Genomic DNA, 23,617 nt, shown 5'->3' with positions numbered 1-23,617 from the left:
TACACTTAATTACACAACTCAAAAACATAATTTATTGGATATGAATAGATATGAAACATTTTCAGGATGGCATGATATGCTATTTAAATCAATTTTCTTAAACAATTAAACACTTTATAGTGTATTTTGTTGAACGGTTTCTGTGCAGTTTTACTGTAGAGGATTACACTGTAGAATCAGCACCTTTCTGATATTTGCTCCCAACTCAAGGTGCTCAATAACTGGAACTGAGCATTGTTAATTACTCTGAATAGAGAGAGAGAGAGAGAGAGAAAAACAGAGACTAAAAATGTATGCATTCAGAAGCAGAGATTTTTTTATTGTAACAAACTATGTTACTAATTTAAAAATCACACAACACTAGGTTATAGGCCAACAGGTTTAATTGGAAGCACACTAGCTTTCAGAGCGACGGTCCTTCATCACCTGATGAAGGAGCGTCGCTCCGAAAGCTAGTGTGCTTCCAATTAAACCTGTTGGACTATAACCTGGTGTTGTGTGATTTTTAACTTTGTACACCCCATTCCAACACCGGCATCTCCAAATTATGTTACTAATGGTTTTTCAAAATAAGCAAAGATGATAATAGCCATATTGCTGTAAAGGTATTAGGAAAGCCAAAATAAATCATTTATAGGTAAATCTATTCACATGGATTTAATGTGGAAAATGCTTTGATAATTGGGCCTCTATAAGGTCACTGACAAATTTTGTTGACCAAGTCACCTCCAAGAGGGTTCACAGAATCAAATTGGCTCGAGCTAAGGAACATAAAGGGTGTAATGACGTTGCTTGGTGCAACTGTGGACCACCCACTCGTGAGAAGGATACTGAGAAACAAACCCACAGGGAAGTTACATAGAGGTGCATACAGAACAGTTACAATGAAAGGGACTTCAATATACACTGGAATCACAATACAGGTTACTCTGCTATAACATGCGTTTAGTTAACGTGAATTTGTTGTAATGCAGCTGACGAATTGGGGACACTGTTTCTAAAGAGCGAAGTTTTAAAATTTGTGTTGTATGTAATGTGATTACAGCAGCAACACTTCTTTCTAAAGCGCAATTTTTCTATAACACAGGGTTGCACAAGAATACAACCATCATGTTACGGAAGGTCTACCTGTATTGTCAGGGGTAGTGAATGGCAAGCATTTTTACATTGTCTTCAGGAGAATTTTCTACAGCAACTTGTGTTCAATCCGACAGGTGCTAGGCCTTGCTTTTGGCCAAGTGCAACAAGTGTCAACGTATTTAGGGCACAGTGACTTTTGTACAATAAGATTCCAGGATGATGGTTTAAAGTAACAATGAACAATCTAGTCTAAAAATATCATCTGGGGCAAACAGAATTGGGGTGAGAACAGAGCTGGGCGAGACAGACTGGAATGGAAGGATTGGTGGGAAAAACAGGAGCTGAACAATGTGCTACACTCGAAGAGGAGATGGATTATGCACAATCAACATAGGAACATGGAAAATAGGAAGAGGAGTTAGTCTCTCAGCCTTTGTAGCCTGCTGAACCATTCAATATGAACACGGCAAATCATAAGACCATAAGACATAGGAGTGGAAGTAAGGCCATTCGGCCCATCGAGTCCACTTTGCCATTCAATCATGGCTGATGAGCATTTCAACTCCACTTACCTACATTCTCCCTGCAGCCCTTAATTCCTTGTGAAATCAAGAATTTATCAATCTCTGCCTTGAAGACATTTAGCGTCCCAGCCTCCACTGCACTCTGTGGCAATGAATTCCACAGGCCCACCACTCTCTGGCTGAAGAAATGTCTCCGCATTTCTGTTCTGAATTTACCCCCTCTAATTCTAAGGCGGTGTCCACAGGTCCTAGTCTCCTCACCTAATGGAAACAATTTCCTAGCGTCCACCCTTTCCAAGCCATGTATTATTTTGTAAGTTTCTATTAGATCTCCCCTTAATCTTCTAAACTCCAATGAATACAATCCCAGGATCCTCAGCCGTTCCTCATATGTTAGACCTATCATTCCAGGGATCATCCGTGTGAATCTCCGCTGGACACGCTCCAGTGCCAGTATGTCCTTCCTGAGGTGTGGGGACCAAAACTGGACACAGTACTCCAAATGGGACCTAACCAGAGCTTTATAAAGTCTCAGTAGCACAACGGTGCTTTTATATTCCAACCCTCTTGAGATAAATGATAACATTGCATTCACTTTCTTAATCACAGACTCAACCTGCATGTTTACCTTTAGAGAATCCTCGACTAGCACTCCCAGATCCCTTTGTACTTTGGCTTTATGAATTTTCTCATAGTTTAGAAAGTAGTCCATGCTTGTATTCTTTTTTCCAAAGTGCAAGACCTCACATTTGCTCACATTGAATTCCATCAGCCATTTCCTGGACCACTCTCCCAAACTGTCTCGATCCTTCTGCAGCCTCCCCACTTCCTCAGTACTACCTGCCTGTCCACCTAACTTTGTATCATCGGCAAACTTCGCTAGAATGCCCCCAGTCCCTTCATTCAGATCATTAATATATAATGTGAACAGCTGCGGCCCCAACACTGAACCCTGGGGGACACCGCTTGTCACCGGCTGCCATTCCGAAAAAGAACCTTTTATCCCAACTCTCTGCCTTCTGTCAGACAGCCAATCCTCAATCCATACCAGTAGGTCACCTCAAAAACCATGGGCCCTCACCTTGCTCAGCAGCCTCCCATGTGGCACCTTATCAAAGGCCTTTTGGAAGCCTAGATAGATCACATCCACTGGGTTTCCCTGGTCTAACCTACTTGTCACCTCTTCAAAGAATTCCAACAGGTTTGTCAGGCACGATCTCCCCTTACTAAATCCATGTTGACTTGTTCTAATCCAACCCTGCTCTTCCAAGAATTTAGAAACCTCATCCTTAATGATGGATTGTAGAATTTTACCAACAACCAAGGTTAGGCTAATTGGCCTATAATTTTCCATCTTTTGTCTTGATCCTTTCTTGAACAAGGGGGTTACAACAGCGATCTTCCAATCATCCGGGACTTTCCCTGACTCCAGTGACTTTTGAAAGATCTCAACCAACGCCTCCGCTATGTGCTCAGCCACCTCCCTCAGAACTCTAGGATGTAGCCCATCGGGGCCAGGAGATTTATCAATTTTAAGGCCTTTTAGCTTTTCTAGCACTTTCTCTTTTGTAATGGCAACCATACTCAACTCAGCCCCCTGACTCCCTTTAATTGTTGGGATATTATTCATGTCTTCCACTGTGAAGACCGATGCAAAGTACTTATTAAGTTCTCCAGCTATTTCCTTATCTCCCATCACTAGGCTTCCAGCATCAGTTTGAAGTGGCCCAATGTCTACATTTGCCTGTCGTTTGTTTCTTATGTATTGAAAGAAATTTTTACGATCATGTCTAATATTACTGGCTAACCTACCTTCATATTTGATCCTCTCCTTCCTTATTTCTCTCTTTGTTATCCTCTGTTTGTTTTTGTAGCCTTCCCAATCTTCTGATTTCCCAGTGCTCTTGGCCACTTTATAGGATCTCTCTTTTCCTTTAATACATTTCCTGACTTCCTTTGTCAGCCACGGCTGTCTAAGCCCTCCCCGGATAATCTTTCTTTTCTTGGGGATGAACCTCTGTACAGTGTCCTCAATTATACCTACAAACTCCTGCCATTTTTGCTCCACTGTCTTCCCCACTAGGCTCTGCTTCCAGTCTATTTTCGTCAGTTCCTCTCTCATGCCCTCATCATTACCTTTATTTAACTGTAACACCATTACATCCGATTTTGCCTTCTCTCTTTCAAACTGCAGACTGAACTCTACCATATTATGGTCGCTGCTTCCTAAGTGTTCCCTTACTTTAAGATACTAACTCAGTATTCTGTTCTTTCTCCCCATACCCATTGATCCTTTTAGCCCTGAGGATTATATCTTAACTCCTTCCTAAAAGCATTCAGTATTTTCACCTCAGATTCTCTCTGTGTCAAAGAGTTCCACAGGCTCGCTACTTTCTGTGTGAAGACACTTCTCCTCCTCTCAGTCCTACATGGTCTAACCCTGTCTCTTTAGACTGTGACCCAGGTTAAGGACTCCTGGTCATTGGGAATATCCATCCTGTATTTGCCCTGTTCAGTCTTGTTAGAATTTTATAGGTTTTTATCAGATCCCTCCTTATTATAGAGTTATAGAGCTGTATAGCACGGAAACAGACCCTTCTGTCCAACTTGTCCATTCTGACCAGACATCCCAGTCTGACTTAGTTCCATGTGCCAGCACTTGGCCCTAAACCCTTCTTATTCGTATACCTGTCCAGATGCCTTTTAAATGCTGTAATTGTACCAGCCTCTACCACTTCCTCTGGCAGCTCATTTCTTACAAGAACCACCCTCTGTGTGAAGTAGTTGCTCGCTTGGGCCCCTTTTAAATCCGTCCCCTCTCACTCTAAATGTATCCCCTCTAGTTCTGGACTCCCCAACCCCAGCGAAAAGACCTTGTCTGTTTATCCTATCCATGTCCCAGCCTCCAACACTGTAGGGAAAAAAGCCCCAGCCTATCCCAGCCTATAATTGAAACCCTTCAACCCTGCAACATCCTTGTAAATCTTTTCTGAACCCTCTCCAATTTAATATAATCCTTCACACAGCAGGGCAGAACTGTACACAGTACTCCAAAAGTGGCCCCAACCAACACCCTCTACAACCTCAAAATGACATTTCAACTCCTATACTCAACAGTATGAGCAATTAAGGTTAGCAGGCTAAACATCTTCTTAATCACCTGTGACAACTTTTAAAGAACTATGTGCCTGAACCCCGAGGTCTCTCTATTCAACAGTACTACCCAAGGCCCTACTATTAACTGTAAACATCCTGCCCTTGTTCGTTTTATCAAAATGCAATACCTCACATTTATCCAAATTAAACTCCAGAGACAGGTCTGAATGAGGAAATTACAGAGGGACTTCCTGACTGCTCACCACGAGAAAGGGCATCATAAGAATCCTTCTCAGCCAGCTCCTCCCAGTGACCGAACAGCTCCTCCCTCAGTCTCAGTGCAGCTTCTGCCCATGCAGAGGATTAATGGCCATTAGTCTCAGTGCACAATAAACCCCAGGAAAATGCAAGAACAATACCAACCTCTGTTCACAGCCTTCTGCAACCTCCCAAAGGCTTTGGTCTCTTGTTAACCATGTGGGATTGTGAGACATCCTCCTCAAATTTGGCCACCCGCAGAACTCCATTTCCATTCTCTACTTGCTGCTTTATAATGACATGCAAGCCTTGTGCCTCATCAATGGATCCATCACAGATCCTGGTGTGAGTGCAAACCGGGGACAGACAGGGCTATGTCATCATATCAACATTCTTCGTTATCTTCCTCAACACCATAATCCACCCCCTGTCCATGAAGCTCCCTATCAGAGTGGATCTAACCTACAGGATGAGTGGGAGACTGTTCAACGGTTCCAGGCCAGAATTAAGGCCACTCCAATACCTGTCATTGAGCTGCAGTACACAGTCAGTGCCTGGTGTGCACACTTTCAGAGTCGAGATAGAAACCATCATCAGTGGATTCACCAAGGAGTATGAGAGAATGAGCCTCAGCTCAGACATTCGGAAAGCAAAGGCCCTATACCAGCCTCTCCTGCCACTCAACACTGTCCCCCCACCTGGCCATCAGAACCCAGGGTGAGCCCCTGGACAAGGTGGGTCATTTCCCTGACCTTGGAAAGGTCCTCGTGGTACTAGCAGGCATTGACGATGAAATCCACCATTGACTCCAATGTGCCGGTGCAGTTCTCAGGTGTCTGCATGTTCAAAGTCCAAGATCTCAAACCCAGCACCCCAACAATCCCAACCCCCCTGTAAAGATCCCTGCCCCAACAATCCCAACTCCCCCATAAAGACCCCACCCAACAGTCCCAACCCCCCAATAAAGACCCCGCCAACAATCTCAACACCCCCTGTAAAGACCCCTGCCCCAACAATTCCAACACCCCGATAATAAAGACCCTCAACCCAACAATCCCAACCCCCTCATAAAGACCCCAACCCAACAATCCCATCCTCCATAAAGACCCCACCCCAACAATCCCAACTCCCCATAAAGACCCTGCCCCAAAAATCACCACCACCTAATAAAGACCACCTCCATCTCAACCTCAACAAACATCCCCCCAAATAAACACTCCCCCACCCAATCCCATCCCAAATGTAGGGTTAGTCTCCACTCTGGTGCCAAGAGTGTGCTGCACTGTCACTAGTGCTGGAGCAGGTGAAGAAAGGGAAGGGTTTCCATCAAGTCAGTCCATGAGAAAGCACAGCTGAAACTGAACATAACTAATAATACCTTTGATTCACAGGAGCGAGGAAACTAGGAGATAGAACAATGCACAAAAAGGCAGCGTACAAGACAACAGGAGAGACTGCTGTTGGACAAAAAAAATGTAATCCAAACAGATGCACAAAGAAAAATGATATGAACAACATAGACCTAATTATATATTCCAGTAGCTACTGAATTTTACTTTCTATTTTTGAAAAGCTTGATTACTGTGTTGCTGAAATAGAAGACAAAGGAAACTGAATATTCACAGCCTGTTTTCCTGCAGTAATGTTTCTAATTATAACTCCTGTATGATTCCTCATGAAAGGGGGACTTAGCATTTAAGCAGTACAAATTACAACAGGCTTATCATTTGCTCAGCTCTCTATCCAAGTGTATCCCCATCACTAACTGTCCAGAAATCGAAACTGGATCCTGCTGTTCCTTTTGTTTCCTGAAATGCATTATTGGCCACGTTGGATCATGCTGCTTTTGCAATAGTTAACACAGGAAATGTACAAATTAGAATTTCTGTCTTGCCAGAATGCATTGACGTTTTGTTGGTCCTTGATCCAGAATAAATAAATAATGTTAATTGGCCCATTTTTATTTCCACGGCGCACATTGACTTATCAAAGTTTTCCCAGAGAATAACAGTGCTGTTCTCCAGATGTTGGTGAGACCAAGGCGTTGGTAAGACCCAGAACCGGTCCATTAGATACATGCAAACAGGTGTGAGTCAATACTATTTTATCCTGTTCCACTGCTGACTGGATTCTAGCTGGTTCCCAACAAGCTAAAGCAGGGAGGGCCACTCATTGCACTATTGGAGGATAACATTCCTGCTGTTAGATCTTTAGCAAATTAAATGACAAACACTGTAGTTTTCAGGAAGAGGGATTTGCTTCAAAGGTTTTCAGATTTCTGAAATTTTCGTAGCAGCTCATTTTGAATTGTAAAGAAAATGACCAAATCACTGTTGTTAGACTTGGATATATGTCAAGAACTAACATCAGGTACTTGTGAGATCAGTTCTTACTCATTAACTTGACACTGTTAGTGTGCATTTACTTTCTGATATGGATTTTTATTTGAGCCGGGAAAGTGCAACTTGACGGATTCCAATACTGAAGGAGTTAAATAAACCAGAATGGGGCAAAATTATGCAAAGCAGTTGAATAAACAGGAAATGGTTGCAGTCACACAGGAGAGTGGGTTTCAATACTCAGAGGAGACCTTTTTCGCAGAAGGAAAATAACCAAAACCTTTTCTAAGCACGCTGGAATTGGATTGAATCTTTAGACACAGACAAAGCAATGTTATTAGTTCAGAAAACAAGATTTCTTCAATATAAGTTATTCTGTGTAGATTTACATTAACTTTTAAAAGGTATACAAAGGTCATATGTATATTTGAGTAAAGAGCTTGGCAATAATCAAAGACTGACTGCCTATCACTTATCAGTTATAGTGTACCCTTATTAAACAGCATTGAATCCCATCGGTAGTAGTTGCTGAAAGTCAAACCCGATACTAACTTGAATGATTTTATTGTCACATGTATTTGGAAATGGTTTTATTCTCACAATCTAATGTCATTTTGGATTACAAAATGAATAAACAGAAATTACTAAAATAGAACTTCATCTTCAATTGACAGAAACATATAAAGGCAGAAATATAAGAAATAATGTTCATCTTTACATGTCCTTCTTGTCGAGCATGGCTCTGGATGTTTTTAAGGTCTCTGGGGTTTCTGTGAGGTGTTCTGGGCCCCGTCCATAATGAATCCCATTCTAGGCCCAGCCAATGCCCCAGAAGTCGCCAACTGCACTGCCTCGCCGACATCATTGGGAGTCCCGATCCATGCTCGACGTCACCTAGAGTCCCGATCCGGGTCCAACATCACTGGGAATCCTGATCCAGGCCAGACATCACCAGGAGTCCCGATCTGTGCCCAACATCACTGGGAATCCCAATCCAGGCTCAACATCACTAGGAATCCTGATCCGGGCCCAACATCACTAGGAATCCCTATCCGGGCTTGATGTCTATGGGAATCCCAATTTGGGCCCAACATGGCTGGGAATCCTGATCTGGGCCCAACATCACTGAGAATCCTGATCTGGGCCTGACAACACTGGGAATCCCGATCCCTGCCCAACATCGCTGGGAATCCCAATCTGGGCCTGACATCACTGGGAATCCCGATCCCGGCCCAACATCGCTGGGAATCCCGATCTGGGCCTGACATCGCTGGGAATCCCGATCTGGGCCCAACATCACTGAGAATCCTGATCTGGGCCTGACATCACTGGGAATCCCGATCCCGGCCCAACATCGCTGGTTATCATGATCTGGACCGACCGTAACCATGAGCCACCGCTGCAGCCACCACCTTCACCATGGGTTTCACTCTAGCCTCCTCTGCACTGACACCACCTCAGCCAACAAGAAAATTTAAAAAAAGAAAAGAAAATGAAAAGTAAAGAGAAAAAAGGATGTGACTGACCTGGAGTAGACGGTCTCAGAAGCCAAAACGCTACCTACCTTGTTGGTGTCGCCATCTTGGTTGGGATAGTGACCTGGTGCTTGAGAGCAGAGGACAATCAAGTGAAAAGCCATGGATCTGAGTTCTGCATTTCTGTGGCTAATTGCCAATCACCTCAATTTTTGGAGGGTTAATTGCCATGAGGGCTAGCAAGGGTATTACCTGATCTAACTAAACTAGTCGCATTAACTGGTGATCCCATCCATGTAGTGTCACTGTCATGCAATTCTATCTATATCTTACCCTGAGCTGTTCCCAGAACAATTCACAACTCACTAGATGTTACCAAGAGACTGGTATCTCAGATGTCTGAGCCATATTTAAAACACAAGACCATAAGAAATAGGAACAATAGTAGGCCATTTGGCCCCTCAAGCCTGCTCTGCCACTCAATAGGATCATGGCTGATCTGACATTCCACATGCTCAATCTCCTGCATTTCCCCTGTAACCCTTGATTTCCCAATTCATCGAGAATCTATCTATTTCAGCCTTACGTATTCTCAAAAACTCTGACCCCCACAGCTCTCTGGGGCAAGGAGTTCCAAAAGGAATCAACCCTCATCATCTGAGACTTAAATTGGTGTCCCCATTTTATTCTGAGACTATGCCCTCTGGTCCTAGAAATGTAGAGGTTAGGAGCATGAGTAGGCCATTTGACCCTTCACACCTAGACTGTCCCATGAGGGAGAATATTCTTAGTGTCAACATGGAGTGAACCCACTGAAAATTCAAACCCATTATTCAGAAACCAAATTGGACATTGTTCAAAGGGTCTATTTCTTTCAACAGAAGTTGTTGATGAAAAATACGATTGTGCGCGGCCAGTATACTATCCAACAACTGTTTGTGTTTATTGTTCTGCCCACAAATACCTCTCAATGTCATGGATAGCATTGGCTAATGAAGGGCTTAATGAAGGGCAAAACCCTGTGGGAATTCAAAACTATGAGAGCACTTTGAGGATCATAGAAAAGCTCAGCTTAATGTTTGATGGGGCAATGGGTGTGAACCTTGGATTCGTAGCTGGAGGAACAAGAGCAAAAGTTATTGCAGTTCTGTACATGCCAGTAGAATATGAATGAACTTTTAGGACAGCCAGTGAAGAGCTTGGCTAACAATGTTTGGGAACTTCCTTGGTGTGATAAAACTAATTGCTAAGATTCATTCTTTTCTTCCAACTACCTAAAACATGATAGAAGCAGTGAGTTTGAGAAATCTCCATACTTGTGGAAAACAATCTGTGATAAATAAATGTGCCAATGGCTGAAAAAGCAAGACAATCTATTTTGGGTGACTTGAGAAAGGCAGGATACTTTAGCTTGTCGACTTTATACCAAATCATTCACATGTTTATCAACCAACTGTTATTGTAAGATATGTGTCACTTAACGCTGGTTTTCCAGTTGAATGTTTTCTAACTATCCTTCAAAGAATGTAGTGGTAAAAATGTAGCCAACATAATGGTGGATTACCCAGGCAATGACTGCAAAGGTGATTTCACAAAGTGCTGTCGATGGTAGTCATGATTTGGAGATGCCGGTATAGAACTGGGGTATACAAAGTTAAAAATCATACAGCACCAGGTTATAGTCCAACAGGTTTTATTGGAAGCACTAGCTTTCGGTGTGCTGCTCCTTCATCAGGTGGTTGTCTCCTTCATCAGCTAGTGCTTCCAAATAAATCTGTTGGACTATAACCTGGTGCTGTATGATTTTTAACTTCACTAAGTGCAGGGGACTGACATATCATAATGCACTGAAAATGGCAGGATAATTATAACAGTGTGCAGTAAGAACTATAGAGAAAAATAATTATGAGATATATGTTCCATGTTCTGTACATTCACTGAATTCTGGTGACTGTGCTGCAGTTGATTGCTGCCAACACACAGTATTTTTGCTCTTATGCAACAAAAATACACATTCTTCTCTGTCTCTGCAACATCTGAGGGAGTACTTAAAATCCTGATTCTACCTAAATATTTCTCTGACCATACACGCACCACCCTCTGCGTGAAAAAGTTACCCCTCGAATCCTTTTTAAATCTTTCCCCTCTCACCTCTAGTTTTGAACTCCCCCACCCCAGGAAAAAGACCTGCACTGTCCACCCTGTCCATGCCCCTCATGATTTTATAAGCCTCTATAAAGTCACCCCTTGGCTTCCAACGCTCCGGGGAAAAGTGTTCCAGCCTATTCAGCCTCTCCCTTAACACAAACCTTGACAACAACCTTGTAAATCTTTTCTACACCCTTTCAGGTTTAACAACATCCTTCCTTTAGAAGGGCAATGAGAATTGTACACAGTATTGTATGCAGGGAAAGCTCATGTTAGACAAATAGCAAAAGTTGGCTATTCATGAGGTTGGTTCCTGGGAATTGGTCCTGGCAAGTCTGGAAGAGACCCTATGTTCAAGCAGATGGCATTTGTAGAATGGTAATTGAGACCTATCAGGGTGGAACCAGAACTAAAGTTATATTTTTGAACTATGTTTTCTGATAGATGGTTCTGGGCTGATGCAGAGATAGCATGAAGATTCGAAAGCCCAGAGAATAAAATGCTGAGTTAGATATATTGCTGCTTTTTCCTAGGTGAACAGAGGAAGTAACATAGAGCATAGAACATTACAGCGCAGTACAGGCTGTTTGGCCCTCGATTAGATTAGATTAGATTAGATTACTTACAGTGTGGAAACAGGCCCTTCGGCCCAACAAGTCCACACTGACCCGCCGAAGCGCAATCCACCCATACCCCTACATTTACCCCTTACCTAACACTACGGGCAATTTAGCATGGCCAATTCACCTGACCTGCACATCTTTGGACTGTGGGAGGAAACCGGAGCACCCGGAGGAAACCCACGCAGACACGGGGAGAATGTGCAAACTCCACACAGACAGTCGCCTGAGGCGGGAATTGAACCCGGGTCTCTGGCGCTGTGAGACAGCAGTGCTAACCACTGTGCCACCGTGCCGTCCACTAATTGCACCGACCTATGGAATCAATCTGAAGCTTCTTTAACCTACACTATTCCATTGATCAATGTTTCAATGAAATGACACCGTGTGAAAGCCATTTAATTAAATTGGCCAGTTTTGTTACTTTCTTTTTTAAAATCTTAATTGCATGTGTTTGCGTGAATGGGGGCTGAAAACAACTGGTTTGGATTTAAAGCATAAATATTAATCAGCCACCACGTTGTTTAAGTTCCTCGCCACTTGTGTTATTTTGGATCAAATACACAGTTAAGTCTTTTGTTTAAGATGCAAAGCCAGAGTCTGGAAATTAATTATTCACAAAGTCTGGTTTGGAATGAAGTATATGGGGGTCTTTGACAGTTGAACTTGACTGTGTTGTGAATGCAGAGATGGAAAGACTTATTTGGGTTCAGCGACCTACCTCCATGTCGTAATAATGTAAGTCAATCTCCCATTTATTGTCATCACCTTGAATGAAGAGGCCACAGGTGTGAAGGAAATATCTTTTAAATCCCTCAATAACCATATATTAATTTAAATCTAAGATTTATTTGTTCAAAGGAAGTGTTTTGTTTGCTGAGAATGGAATTTCTAAGAGTCTCGATCTGGGATGAGGGTGTAATAAGATCCAACCGTCGAGGTAGAGACTGTCACAAAGCTGGTCCATTTTTGCTAAAAGCTGTTCCTTTTCTCAAGGATACTGTGTCCTTGGTTTTTCTCAAAGGATTCATAAACCAGCTCCCGGTTCCAATTAGACTGGTTTGGTACAGAGGTTAAAGGGTATTGAGAGGCCTTTTTGTTTATATGTAAACAGATGAGACTTCAGGCCAAAGTGGTCATGTTTTAGAAGTGACCTGTATAATGAACGGGGTGTGGTCAGCTCTCTAGTTGAACAGTTTAGTCCAGAAATAGTTGGGAGTTCAGCTGTGGATTGTGTGCACAGGCTCTCTCTCTCTCTCTTCCTGCCCCTCTAACATCAACCTGTAAGCATACATTCCATTTTTTCCTGTGTTTTAGGGCCTTAGCTTATTGGGGCTGTTGTGTATATTCGGAACAGCATCATTAAGTCTAGTTTGGATAGACTGAGTTCTGTTGGGGTTCTTTATTCTGTTCTTTGTGTTTCATTGTGTAATTTTGTGAATAAATTTCTGTCTGTTTTAAAACCTGGTAGTCAACCTATCTAGCTTACTCCGGGTAATTCTCACTGTACACTTACCAAAACAAATTGCAAAGTTATGGTCTGGATTTCCTGCTAAAGAATGTTTTGAGTGGTCTGGCCTAGTCCATAACAAGAGAATGTGAGGTTTGTCAAAGAAAACATTGAGAACTTTTTTCTACTTTCCCATGTCTGTAAGACACTGATTTTGGTTGGCAGTTTTCATTAATTTTCTTTGAAGCATAATGTCGTTAAATTGAATGGGTGTTCCAGATATTCTGTGTAAGTGTGTAGAAACGGACAGGCTTCCTTTTGTTTTGGGGAGAAAGTGAGGTCTGCAGATGCTGGAGATCAAAGTTGAAACTTTATTGCTGGAACAGCACAGCAGGTCAGGCAGCATCCAGGGAACAGGAGATTCGACGTTTCGGGCACAGGCCGATTCTTCAGGAATGAAGAAGGGCCTGTGCCCGAAACGTCGAATCTCCTGTTCCCTGGATGCTGCCTGACCTGCTGTGCTGTTCCAGCAATAAAGTTTCAACTTCCTTTTGTTTTGGGCTAAAACAGTTAACGTTCTTCTTGGAAACTAACCTTGTTGCATTTTGGAAGTTTGAAAGAAAGTTCACAAAGTAACGTGTGATCGGATAGTTAACAGGATCCATTTTTCAAGAGATCAGTCTTGGAATCTTAGTTCCTGGACAGAATTATGATTCCAGGATATTCTGTAAATTGTGGGGATTTTTAATTCCCATACAAAGTTCACACATATTTAGATTGATTTTCTAGTGTAAGATATGAAGTGTTTGGAGTGATTTTGATTAATCTTGAGTTATATTAATTTGAAAGAGAAGCCTTGCAAAGTTTTAAGATTTTTAGATTTTGGTTGTCGTACAATTCCCAAAATGGGAAATGATTTTTAAATTTGAATACTGTTCATTGGAACATCTAAACAAATGTGAGTCTGATATGGTGGACTCAATGTGTTAAAATGAAGAAATATGTTGAATTGGTTTTAGAAAGAAAATGGAACAAAATGTTTGGAGAAAATTAACATTAAAATGCTGCAGACTTCTATGCTGAAAGACGGCAGAGTTTCAAATATGGTCTTTCCACCATTGTTTAAGAAATATTTTTTAAAATATGTAAAATGATACAAGTGCATGAATTGGAGATTGCTTTGCTCTATCCTTTGGTGAAACAGATAAAGATAATTTACATGTATTTGGAAAAACAAGGACTGATTAGGGATAGTCAACATGGTTTTGTGCATGGGAAATCATGTCTCAAACTTGATTGAGTTTTTGAAGAAGTAATGAAGAGGATTGATGAGGGTAGAGCGGTGGATCTGATCTATATGGGCTACAGTAAGGCATTCGACAAGGATCCTTATGATAGACTGGTTAGCAAGGTTAGATCTCATGGAATACAGGGAGAACTAGCCATTCGGATACAGAACTGGCTCAAAGGTAGAAGACAGAGTGTGGTGGTGGAGGGTTGTTTTTCAGACTGGAGGCCTGTAACCAGTGGATTGCCACAAGGATTGGTGCTGGGCCCTCTACTTTTTGTCATTTACATAAATGATTTGGATACGAACATAAGAGATACAGTTAGTAAGTTTGCAGATGACACCAAAATTGGAGGTGTAGTGGACAGTGAAGAAGGTTACCTCAGATTACAACGGGATCTTGATCAGATGGGCCAATGGGCTGAGAAGTGGCAGATGGAGTTTATTTCAGATAAATGTGATGTGCTGCATTTTGGGAAAGCAAATCGGAGCAGGACCTATACACTTAATGGTAAGGTCCTAGGGAGTGTTGCTGAACAAAGAGACCTTGGAGTGCAGGACATTGGTTAAGCCACTGTTGGAATATTGCGTGTAATTCTGGTCTTCTTCCTATCGGAAAGATGTTGTGAAACTTGAAAGGGTTCAGATAAGATGTACAAGGATGTTACCAGGTTGGAGGATATAAGCTATAGGGAGAGGTTGAACAGGCTGGGGCTGTTTTCCCTGGAAAGTCAGAGGCTGAGGGGTGACCTTATTAGATTAGATTCTCTACAGTGTGGAAATAGGCCATTCGGCCTAACCAGTCCACACCGACCCTCCGAAGTGTAACCCATCCAGCACCCGGAGGAAACCCACGCAGACACGGGGAGAATGTGCAAACTCCACACAGACAGTCACCCGAGGCTGAAATCGAACCTGGGACCCTGGTGCTGTGAGGCAGCAGTGCTAACCACTGAGCCACCATGTCGCCTAGAGGTTTATAAAATCATGAGGGGCATGGATAGAGTAAATAGACAAGGTCTTTTCCCAGGATGGGGGAGTCCAGAACTAGAGGGCATAGGTTGAGGGTGAGAGGGGAAAGATATAAAAGAGACCTAACAGGCAACATTTTCACGTAGAAGATGGTGAGTGTATTGAAATGAGCTGTCAGATGAAGTGGTGGAGGCTGATACAATTACAACATTTATAAGGCATCTGTATGGGTATATGAATAGGAAGGGTTTAGAGGGATATGGGTCAAGTGCTGTCAAATGGGACTACATTAGGTTGGGATATCTGGTCAGCATGGATGAGATGGACTGAAGGGTCTGTTTCCGTGCTGTACAACCCAATGACTGTATGACTCTAAGTAACAGGTGGAATCTCATTCTCATGCCAACCTATCAGTCTTCAGTTACATTTAATTTGTTTGTTTATTAGGATCTGAATATGTTGCAATGTTTTGTTTCACATTTTTATAAACTTGTTCTGCTGATACTGAACAGGCATCTTAATGTGGAATGTAGAGTTTCCAAGAGCTTATCCCTCATATGTAACCAAGCTGTTAGAGCGCTGAACTTGGATGGAGGTTGTCCTCATGTCTTAACACTTTCAGTTGTGCGCCCAATTTTTCCCAAGCTCGGACCAAGATTCCATCAAAGTTATATCAAGAATTGAAGCCAGGTTCTTCAGAAGTTGAAGGCCTAGACATAGAACCTAAGTTATATTTAGCTTGGAATTGGGTGATGTTAGCAAGCATTCTCACCAGTTTACGGGAAGCTGGTGGTGACTGAATTAGTAATCCGAAACCTCAGGCTAATTTTTGATCCCATTATTGCAAATGGTGAAATTTGAACTCAATACAAGAATCTAGAATGGAAAAGCTAAGATGATTGTATCCGTGTACCTGCTGTCAATCATCAGGAAATAAAAACCCATCTGATTCGTTCAAGTCTTTTAAGGCAGGAAACCTGTCTGGTCTGGTCTATATGTAATTCCAGACCCACCGCTATATGGTTATCTTTAAAATGGCCTTTGGGCAATAAACGCTGGCCTAGCCAGCAACACCCTCATCCTGTGAATGAATTAAAAAGAAATTCTATGGAACGAGCTGCCAGAGGAAGTGGTGGAGGCTGGTACAATTGCAACATTTAAAAGGTATTTGGATGGGTATATGAATAGGAAGGGCTTGGAAGGATATGGGCCAAGTGCTGACAGGTGGGACTAGATGGGTTGGGATATCTGGTCGGCATGGACGGGTTGGACCGACGAGTCTTTTTCTATGCTGTACATCTCTATGACTCTACAACTCTAGGTCAAGTAGTCCTCTTGAACAGAGTGATGTATGATATGGAGGGGCCGGTGTTGGATTGGGGTGAACAAAGTCAGAAGTCACACAACACCAGGTTATAGTCCAACAGATTTATTTGAAATCACATGCTTTCGGAACACTGCTCCTTTGTCAGGTTTACTCTGACCTGATTTCCTCACCTGACGAAGGAGCAGTGCTCCGAAAGCTTGTGATTTCAAATAAATCTGCTGGACTGCAACCTGATGTCATGTGACTTCTGATAGAATGATGTAGATGTGGTAAACTGTTTTATTCTTGTTCGATTTGTAAGTACAATGAAGGGGTAGACCAATGTTTGTAGTACCAATTTATGCTAAGATGTTGCTCTCTGTTTATATCTTCAGATTCTAGTGAGAAGTAACAATCTTTCAGAACAGGTAATGATCCTGGAAGGGAAAATTGAGGAAATTGCCATTCCTGAGAAAGTGGACATCATTATTTCAGAACCCATGGGATATTTGTTATTTAATGAAAGGATGCTCGAAAGTTACCTCCATGCAAAGAAGTGGCTGAAACCAAATGGTAGGTCGATACATGCAGGAACATATAATTTGTCTGAATATTTAAAAGTTGGGTGTGTGGTCACTTGATGTGTTAATGGGAAGTGAATACCTAAAGAATCCAGCAATATTTTGAAAGCGGGGCAAAGTTGTTTTGTAGCAAAGCATGTTGCTTTGGGAATGGAACATCTTTCTCACGTTTTGTCACCTAATGTTAGCATCAACTTCTCTGAAATCAGGCTAGGAGCAATGTAGAACTTTCTCTGTTCTGTCCTAACAGTGTATTTTTACTCGATGTGATAGTTACTTTATCCAACAGCAGTTTGAATATTTTCCTGGTCAAATATCTAATTCTTGAATCAGGTTTCTTTAGAATAAACTCACTAATTTTAAGAACTGTTGAGATTATTCAATTTCAACGGTGTATTTTGGCTACTTAGCATTGGCTGAAAGCAGAGCTGCGTTAAAACGCCAATACCAGAGGCAAAAGGACAATATTCTAACTAACTGCACCATCAGACCTAAGTCCTCAGAAAGAAAAAGCATTGTAGCCTATAATTCCTTACAGAACACACAAGTCTTGACTTTCTTCATCCTGCAATGCAGGTAAAGTATCCTATTTTTATTTAGAGCATCAGTTCACCATGCAGCATCATGCATTGGAGCTCAGTAGAGGGACGCAGGTTTGTGTCTGTAATTTCCTGATGATCATATTCTACAGACAAGCATCCTGCCTTTGCATGAGGTGGTATCAGAGGGTCAGCTTTGCAGACTGCTTTTTTCCTAATTTTTAGGCTTTAATAAAAATAAGGATGGCTTTTGCTGTCCCTTAAAATAAGGCAGTATTTATTTTTATAATCATTATTATAGCCCTGTTGAAGCTTCCATGTTTATACCCCTGCTGTGTATGTTTTCTTAGGGATGATGTTTCCTACTTTTGGTGATGTTCATCTTGCTCCGTTTTCTGATGAGCAGCTTTACATGGAACACTACACAAGGGCAAATTTCTGGTATGTCCTCATGAGAGGCTCTGGCAATGTTTACCACCATCTGAAACTATTTGAGGACAACTTGTTTTCTGAAGAAACGGGCATATTGTTATGAAATGCTTAGATCACTGGAGGGAAATGGTCTTTTTATAAATCTGTCCCATTGGAATGTGTTATGAAATGGATCTTGTAAGTCAGGATGTTGCATGTAAATGCCAACATCCAGTTTCTAAGAGCAGATGTGTAAAAGTTTAAGTTTTCATGGATTATGTGTCATGTTTTTGTCTATTTAAATGGAGTCGTGTTACAATGCCAATTAATTCTGGTGACAGCTTTCCCAGAAATACATCACAGAGCAAATTCATTGTATTTTTTTGGAACCTGTATTTAAGAAGTGCAATATTCAATTATCTCACATTTAAACAGGAGTTTAGTACTGGAGTGTTGGCATTTGACTAGCTCTGTGCCATATTTGGCATTGCTTCCAATGTAATTGTTTTCCTCCAAAAACCAGGATCCCATAAGTGTTGCCTTGCCTTCATGGTACTTCCCTTTACTGCCAGACGAAAACAGAACCACTTCGCAATAGCAACAACAGCTTATAATTACAATGTGCCATTTGTTTAATAAAATGTCCCAAGACACTTCACAGGAACATTATAGGACAAAATATGGTATTGAGCCACACTAGAAGTTTTTAATTCATTCATGTGATATGGCTGTTCTATTGTCCACCTCTCTATTTTACTTTGAGAAAGGGCTGGTGAGCTGCCATCTTGAACCGCTGCCATCCATTCCTGTAGGCAGTCAACCATTAAGAAGGCAGTTCCAGAATTTTGGCCCAGCAACACAGCAGGAACGGGATATATTCCCAAGTCAGGATGATGTGCAACTTGGAGGGGAACTTGCAGTTGGGGGTGTTCCCATGTATCTGCTGTCCTTGCCCTTCTAGATGGGAGTGGTTTTGTGTTCGAAAGGTGCTGTCTAAGAACTGCTGGTGGATTTCTGCAATGGATTTCTATGTGGATGTTGGATAAGCAGTCTGCTAATTAAGCAACAGTAGTGGAGTCATAGAGCTGGGTACTGGGCATGTATGGACACTAATGCTGTAGTGTTTGATTAAGCCACCTAATGACAAGCATGAAGATGAGAAATAAGAGAGGGACAAGGATAGATCCTTGCAGGCTCTAGATGTAATGGCATGGGAGCAGAACGAGAAACCACAAAGTGAATAATAAATACAGCAGACATAGAGAGTCAAGACGAAGTTCATTATTTAGATTAGGTATGTTAGAAAGCAATGAAATCCTGGTAATGGAGAGGGTTTTGGTGAGACAAATGAGGGGATTGTCAGGAGAGAGATTGTGAGAAGGGCTACAGAAAATGATGATGGAGTGTTCATAGAATCCCTACAGGCAATTTGGCCCATTGAGTCCACACCAAACCTCCAAAGAACATCCCACCCAGACCCACTCCCCTACGCTATTCCTGTACCCCTGTATTCCCCATGGCTAATGTACCTAGCCTGCACATCTCTGAACTTGATAGCCCATTTACCATGGTCAATCCACCTAACCTGCACATTATGGGCAATTTACCCTATGGTCAATCCACCTAACCTGCACATCTTTGGCTGCCAGAGGAAACCCACGCAGACATGGGGAGAATGTGCAAAGTCAACACAGACAGGTGCCCAAGGCCGGAATCGAACCCGGGTCCCTGGCGCTGTGAGGTAGCTTTGCTAACCACTGAGCCACCTTTCTTGGCAGTGGACCAGTACTGACTTCTTTCCTATACAGAAATGGTGGAAAAGAGGAGAGGCGAGGTGGTGGAGTAAAGATAGCTCAGATAGTGCCAGGCAGTGACTTGCTCTGATTGGAAATGCATGCTACATCTTGGAGCTGGCGAGAGTGGGACTCTTCGTGTTGGACAGAATACTGCAGTGCTTTGACTTCATTTACAGATTGGACAATGATGCAGAGGCTGAGAGGCTGGTTTGGTTCACACGTTGTCTCTCAGTGGATTGGGGAGAATTTGCTTTTTATAGGCTGAGGGTGTGGATTATTGCCAGAATAGGCCAACGTTTGTTGAAAACAGGGCTCAACTCCCAAGTGAGGGTTTAGCCGTTGAAGTGAAAGCTGAAACTGGTGGGAGGAAAGAAGTCTGAAGTTTTCTTTGGATGAAGGAAGGTCACTTACACCTCCTTTGGAAATGGGTTGGTAGTCCAGATGTGACCTCTCTGAAGTGTCTATGGTGATTTAACTTCCTTGGTAATTCAGGCTAGAATTTACTTTTCAGATTAGCAGCAAAGGCCTGCATCTAACCACACTGTTTAAAAATTGTTCCTTCCACTCGTAATTAGATACATGGGATATGACGCCGAGCGTGCAAATGATCCATCACAGGAATGTGGTTTCCTTGTGAATAGAGCTTTATGAATTGTGTACAGCACAGGTTTCTACAGGAGCAGACATTTCAGCATTTGGAAACATTCCAAATCAGTTTTCTATCAGACTATCATTGACAGATGAATGCCCACATTTATGCTAAAGTCAACACTGACAGCATTTCACTGAAGCCTATGTTTCCTAGTTATTCCTTGGAATAAAGTGCATTGTGTGGCTGTGTTGGTGTCATCACAATTCAAAAATCCCTGAAATCCTAATCTAATCTAATCTAATCTGTGATGTACAGGTAGTGGTGTTGGACAGGGGTGAACAAAGTCAGAAAAGTCCCACGACACCAGGTTGTAGTCCAGCAGGTTTGTTTGGAAGCACTAGCTTTCAGAGCACTGCCCCTTCATCAGGTGAAGGGGTTTCACCTGACGAAAGAGCTAACTCTGACTTAATCTGTTCTAATCTAACATCTAGATGTTTTCAACAAGTAAAGATAGAAGATCCGCCCAATGTGCTGCCAAGAAATGTTTTCCCCTATGAAGTTTGATCTCTGTATTAGAGACTAGCTAATTTTCATTCTTTATAAGAAAACGTTAAAGTTTTCTTTTTGGAAAGATCCAAAATATGGATTTATACTTGAAATGACAGTTGTTATTGGGTATAGGGCAGCATGGTGGCTCAGTGGTTAGCACTGCTGCCTCACAGCGCCAGGGACCCGGGTTCGATTCCCGCCTCAGGCAACTGTCTGTATGGCATTTGCACATTCTCCCCGTGTCTGTGTGGGTTTCCTCCCACAATCCAAAGATATGGAGGTCAGGTGATTTGGCCATGCTAAATTGCCTGTAGTGTTGGGTGCATTAGTCAGGGGTAAATATAGGATAGGGAAATGGAATTGGGTGGGTCACTCTTCGAAGGGTTGATGTGGACTGGTTAGGCCGAAGGGCCTGTTTCCATACTGCAGGGAATCTAATCATATCTTGACTTTGTGCAATAGTGTAAAATCTGACTTTTCTTTCCATTGGCTTACATAGAATTAAATTTTGGGAGATGTAAAACCTAGACTTGGTCTGGTACAAAGTCATCAGGCACTCATATATGTCTTTGTCAGATACTAAAGTTGTCTATCATTGCTTCATGTTTCATGAAAGAAAAATTAGGAAATTGTACTGGGCTGGTTGTTCTCGGATGCAAAGGAACAGGCCAAGCATACGGATATCAATCTCAGGATGTGTACAGGAGTTGGAGGGTCACGTTGCTGATGTACAGGACATTGGTTAGCCCACTATTGGAATAATGCATTCAATTCTGATCTCCCTGCTATAGGTAAGATGTTGTGAAACATGTAAGGGTTCAGAAAAGATTTATAAGGATGTTGCCAGGGTTGGAGGATTTGACCTATAGGGAGAGGCTGAATAGGTTGGGGCGTTTTTCCCTGGAGCATCAGAAGCTGAGGGGTCACCTTATAAAAGTTTATAAAATCATGAGGGGCATGCATAAGGTAAATAGACAAAGTCCTTTCCTTGGGGTGGGGAGTCTAGATCTAGAAGGTGTAGATTTAGGGTGAGAGGGGAAAGATGTAAAAGAGACTTAAGGGGCAACTTTATCACGCAGAGGGTGGCACGTGTATGGAATAAGCTGTGGTGGAGGCTGGTACAATTACAACATTTAAAAGGCATCTGGATGGGTATATGAACAGGAAGAGTTTAGAGAGATACTGGTCAAGTGCTGGCAAATGGGACGGGATTAATTTAGGATACCTGGTCAGCATGGACGGGTTGGACCGAAGAGTCTGTTTCCGTGCTGTACATCTCTATGGGGACAAAATGCAAAAAGGAGTCCAAGGGAAATTGTAGAAAAGTAATGGCTTCAAAGACATATGTGCCAGGAATTTGCTCAGGAGTTCTCTCAATTGTCTAGAGTGACTTTCAAACCCATGTAAACCAGCCTATGAACAATCCTCCACTAAAATTGTGGCATCCAGTGTGGAGAAACTACTCAGCAACGGCTGAAGCTGGTTAAAATCAAATAAATGCTCTCCTGGATCTCACTTGCCAGTTAATATTTAATATGCTCACCAAAAATAACCCTCATACATTACATAACTGACAAAGCTACAGTTTAGGTTACCCTCGGTGAATGGAGAATGATGTATTTGAAGTTTGTGTGAGCTGTGTGCATATGCTGAAAAAGAACACTCTCACTTGTCTTCAGTACTTCATGTGAAACACTGAAGTGAGAGCAGATGTTGATATGCTATGCAAGTTACCATTTCGCTGAAATATTTTCTGTGAGGCCTGAAGCGATTTGGGAAGTTGCATCATTAAACTGGATGTGAGTTGAATTTTGCAGAGTACTTCCATAAATATGTTTGTCTTGTTTTTAGATTGCTACTACATCGTATATAAGGAGAAGAGAACTGCAGACTGGGGGAAGATTGGCTTCAAATAGAGATTAATTATATTAAAAGAACTTGAAAGGATAGATATAAACATAATTCAAGGAAATGCTTGAAGTATTCTTATAGAAAGGAGGATTAAAAATCTCAGGAAATAATGAGGATCAGTTCTAAACCATGGATATGGATTAGTAACTGGTTAAAGGGATTGAAGCAGCTGGTTATTATAAAAGGAACAAGGTCAAATGGGGGAAACAGTTACGCAAGGAATCACGCAAATGGATTTTGGTGTTGGCTTCTCTTTTTTATGTTCCTGATGTGTATAAATAATCCGAAGTTACAGTCAATTCAGGAAGTAAAATGTACAGATGACAGCAAACTATGGGAAACATGGACTGAGCTGGCAGCAATGATCTTACTGAGAGGGGAAGGGGTGACACACTGATGTTCATCAGTAGCAAGTGATGTTTAAAATGGATTCATACAAAGTGAAGTTTTTTTATTATACATTCATGGAATGAGGGTGTTGTGGGCTGGTCAGTTATTAGTGATTATCCATCCTTATTGCCCTTGAAGACAGAGTCAGTGTGTCTTGAACAATAGCAATCCATGTAGCACAGGTACACCCGAAGTGCTGTTAGGGAGAAAGTTCCAGGATTTTGATCGACAACAGTGAAGGAATGGCGTGTGGTTCTAATGACAGTGTGAAACTTGCCTGTGATGGTGTTCC

The 23,617-nt window shown here is 42.1% G+C and overlaps 1 protein-coding gene across 3 annotated transcripts in view; it reads left to right on the top strand.

Moving 5' to 3' along the window:
• Positions 1–23,617, top strand: part of carm1l (coactivator-associated arginine methyltransferase 1, like) — a 118,211-nt gene that overhangs the window by 66,619 nt on the left and 27,975 nt on the right. For all 3 annotated transcript variants that reach the window (XM_043718619.2, XM_087994402.1, XM_087994409.1), the window contains 2 exons: positions 16,952–17,129; positions 18,027–18,117. In XM_043718619.2, coding sequence (XP_043574554.1) covers positions 16,952–17,129; positions 18,027–18,117 — 269 coding nt within the window. The remainder of the gene's footprint in view (positions 1–16,951; positions 17,130–18,026; positions 18,118–23,617) is intronic.

This window comes from Chiloscyllium plagiosum, unplaced genomic scaffold (assembly GCF_037043375.1).
Source record: "Chiloscyllium plagiosum isolate Xiang-an unplaced genomic scaffold, Cpla_swu_hap1 HiC_scaffold_2, whole genome shotgun sequence".
Lineage (NCBI taxonomy): Eukaryota > Metazoa > Chordata > Chondrichthyes > Orectolobiformes > Hemiscylliidae > Chiloscyllium > Chiloscyllium plagiosum.
Note: the sequence above shows the minus strand (reverse complement) of the source record. Positions and strands in the feature narration are given on the sequence as shown.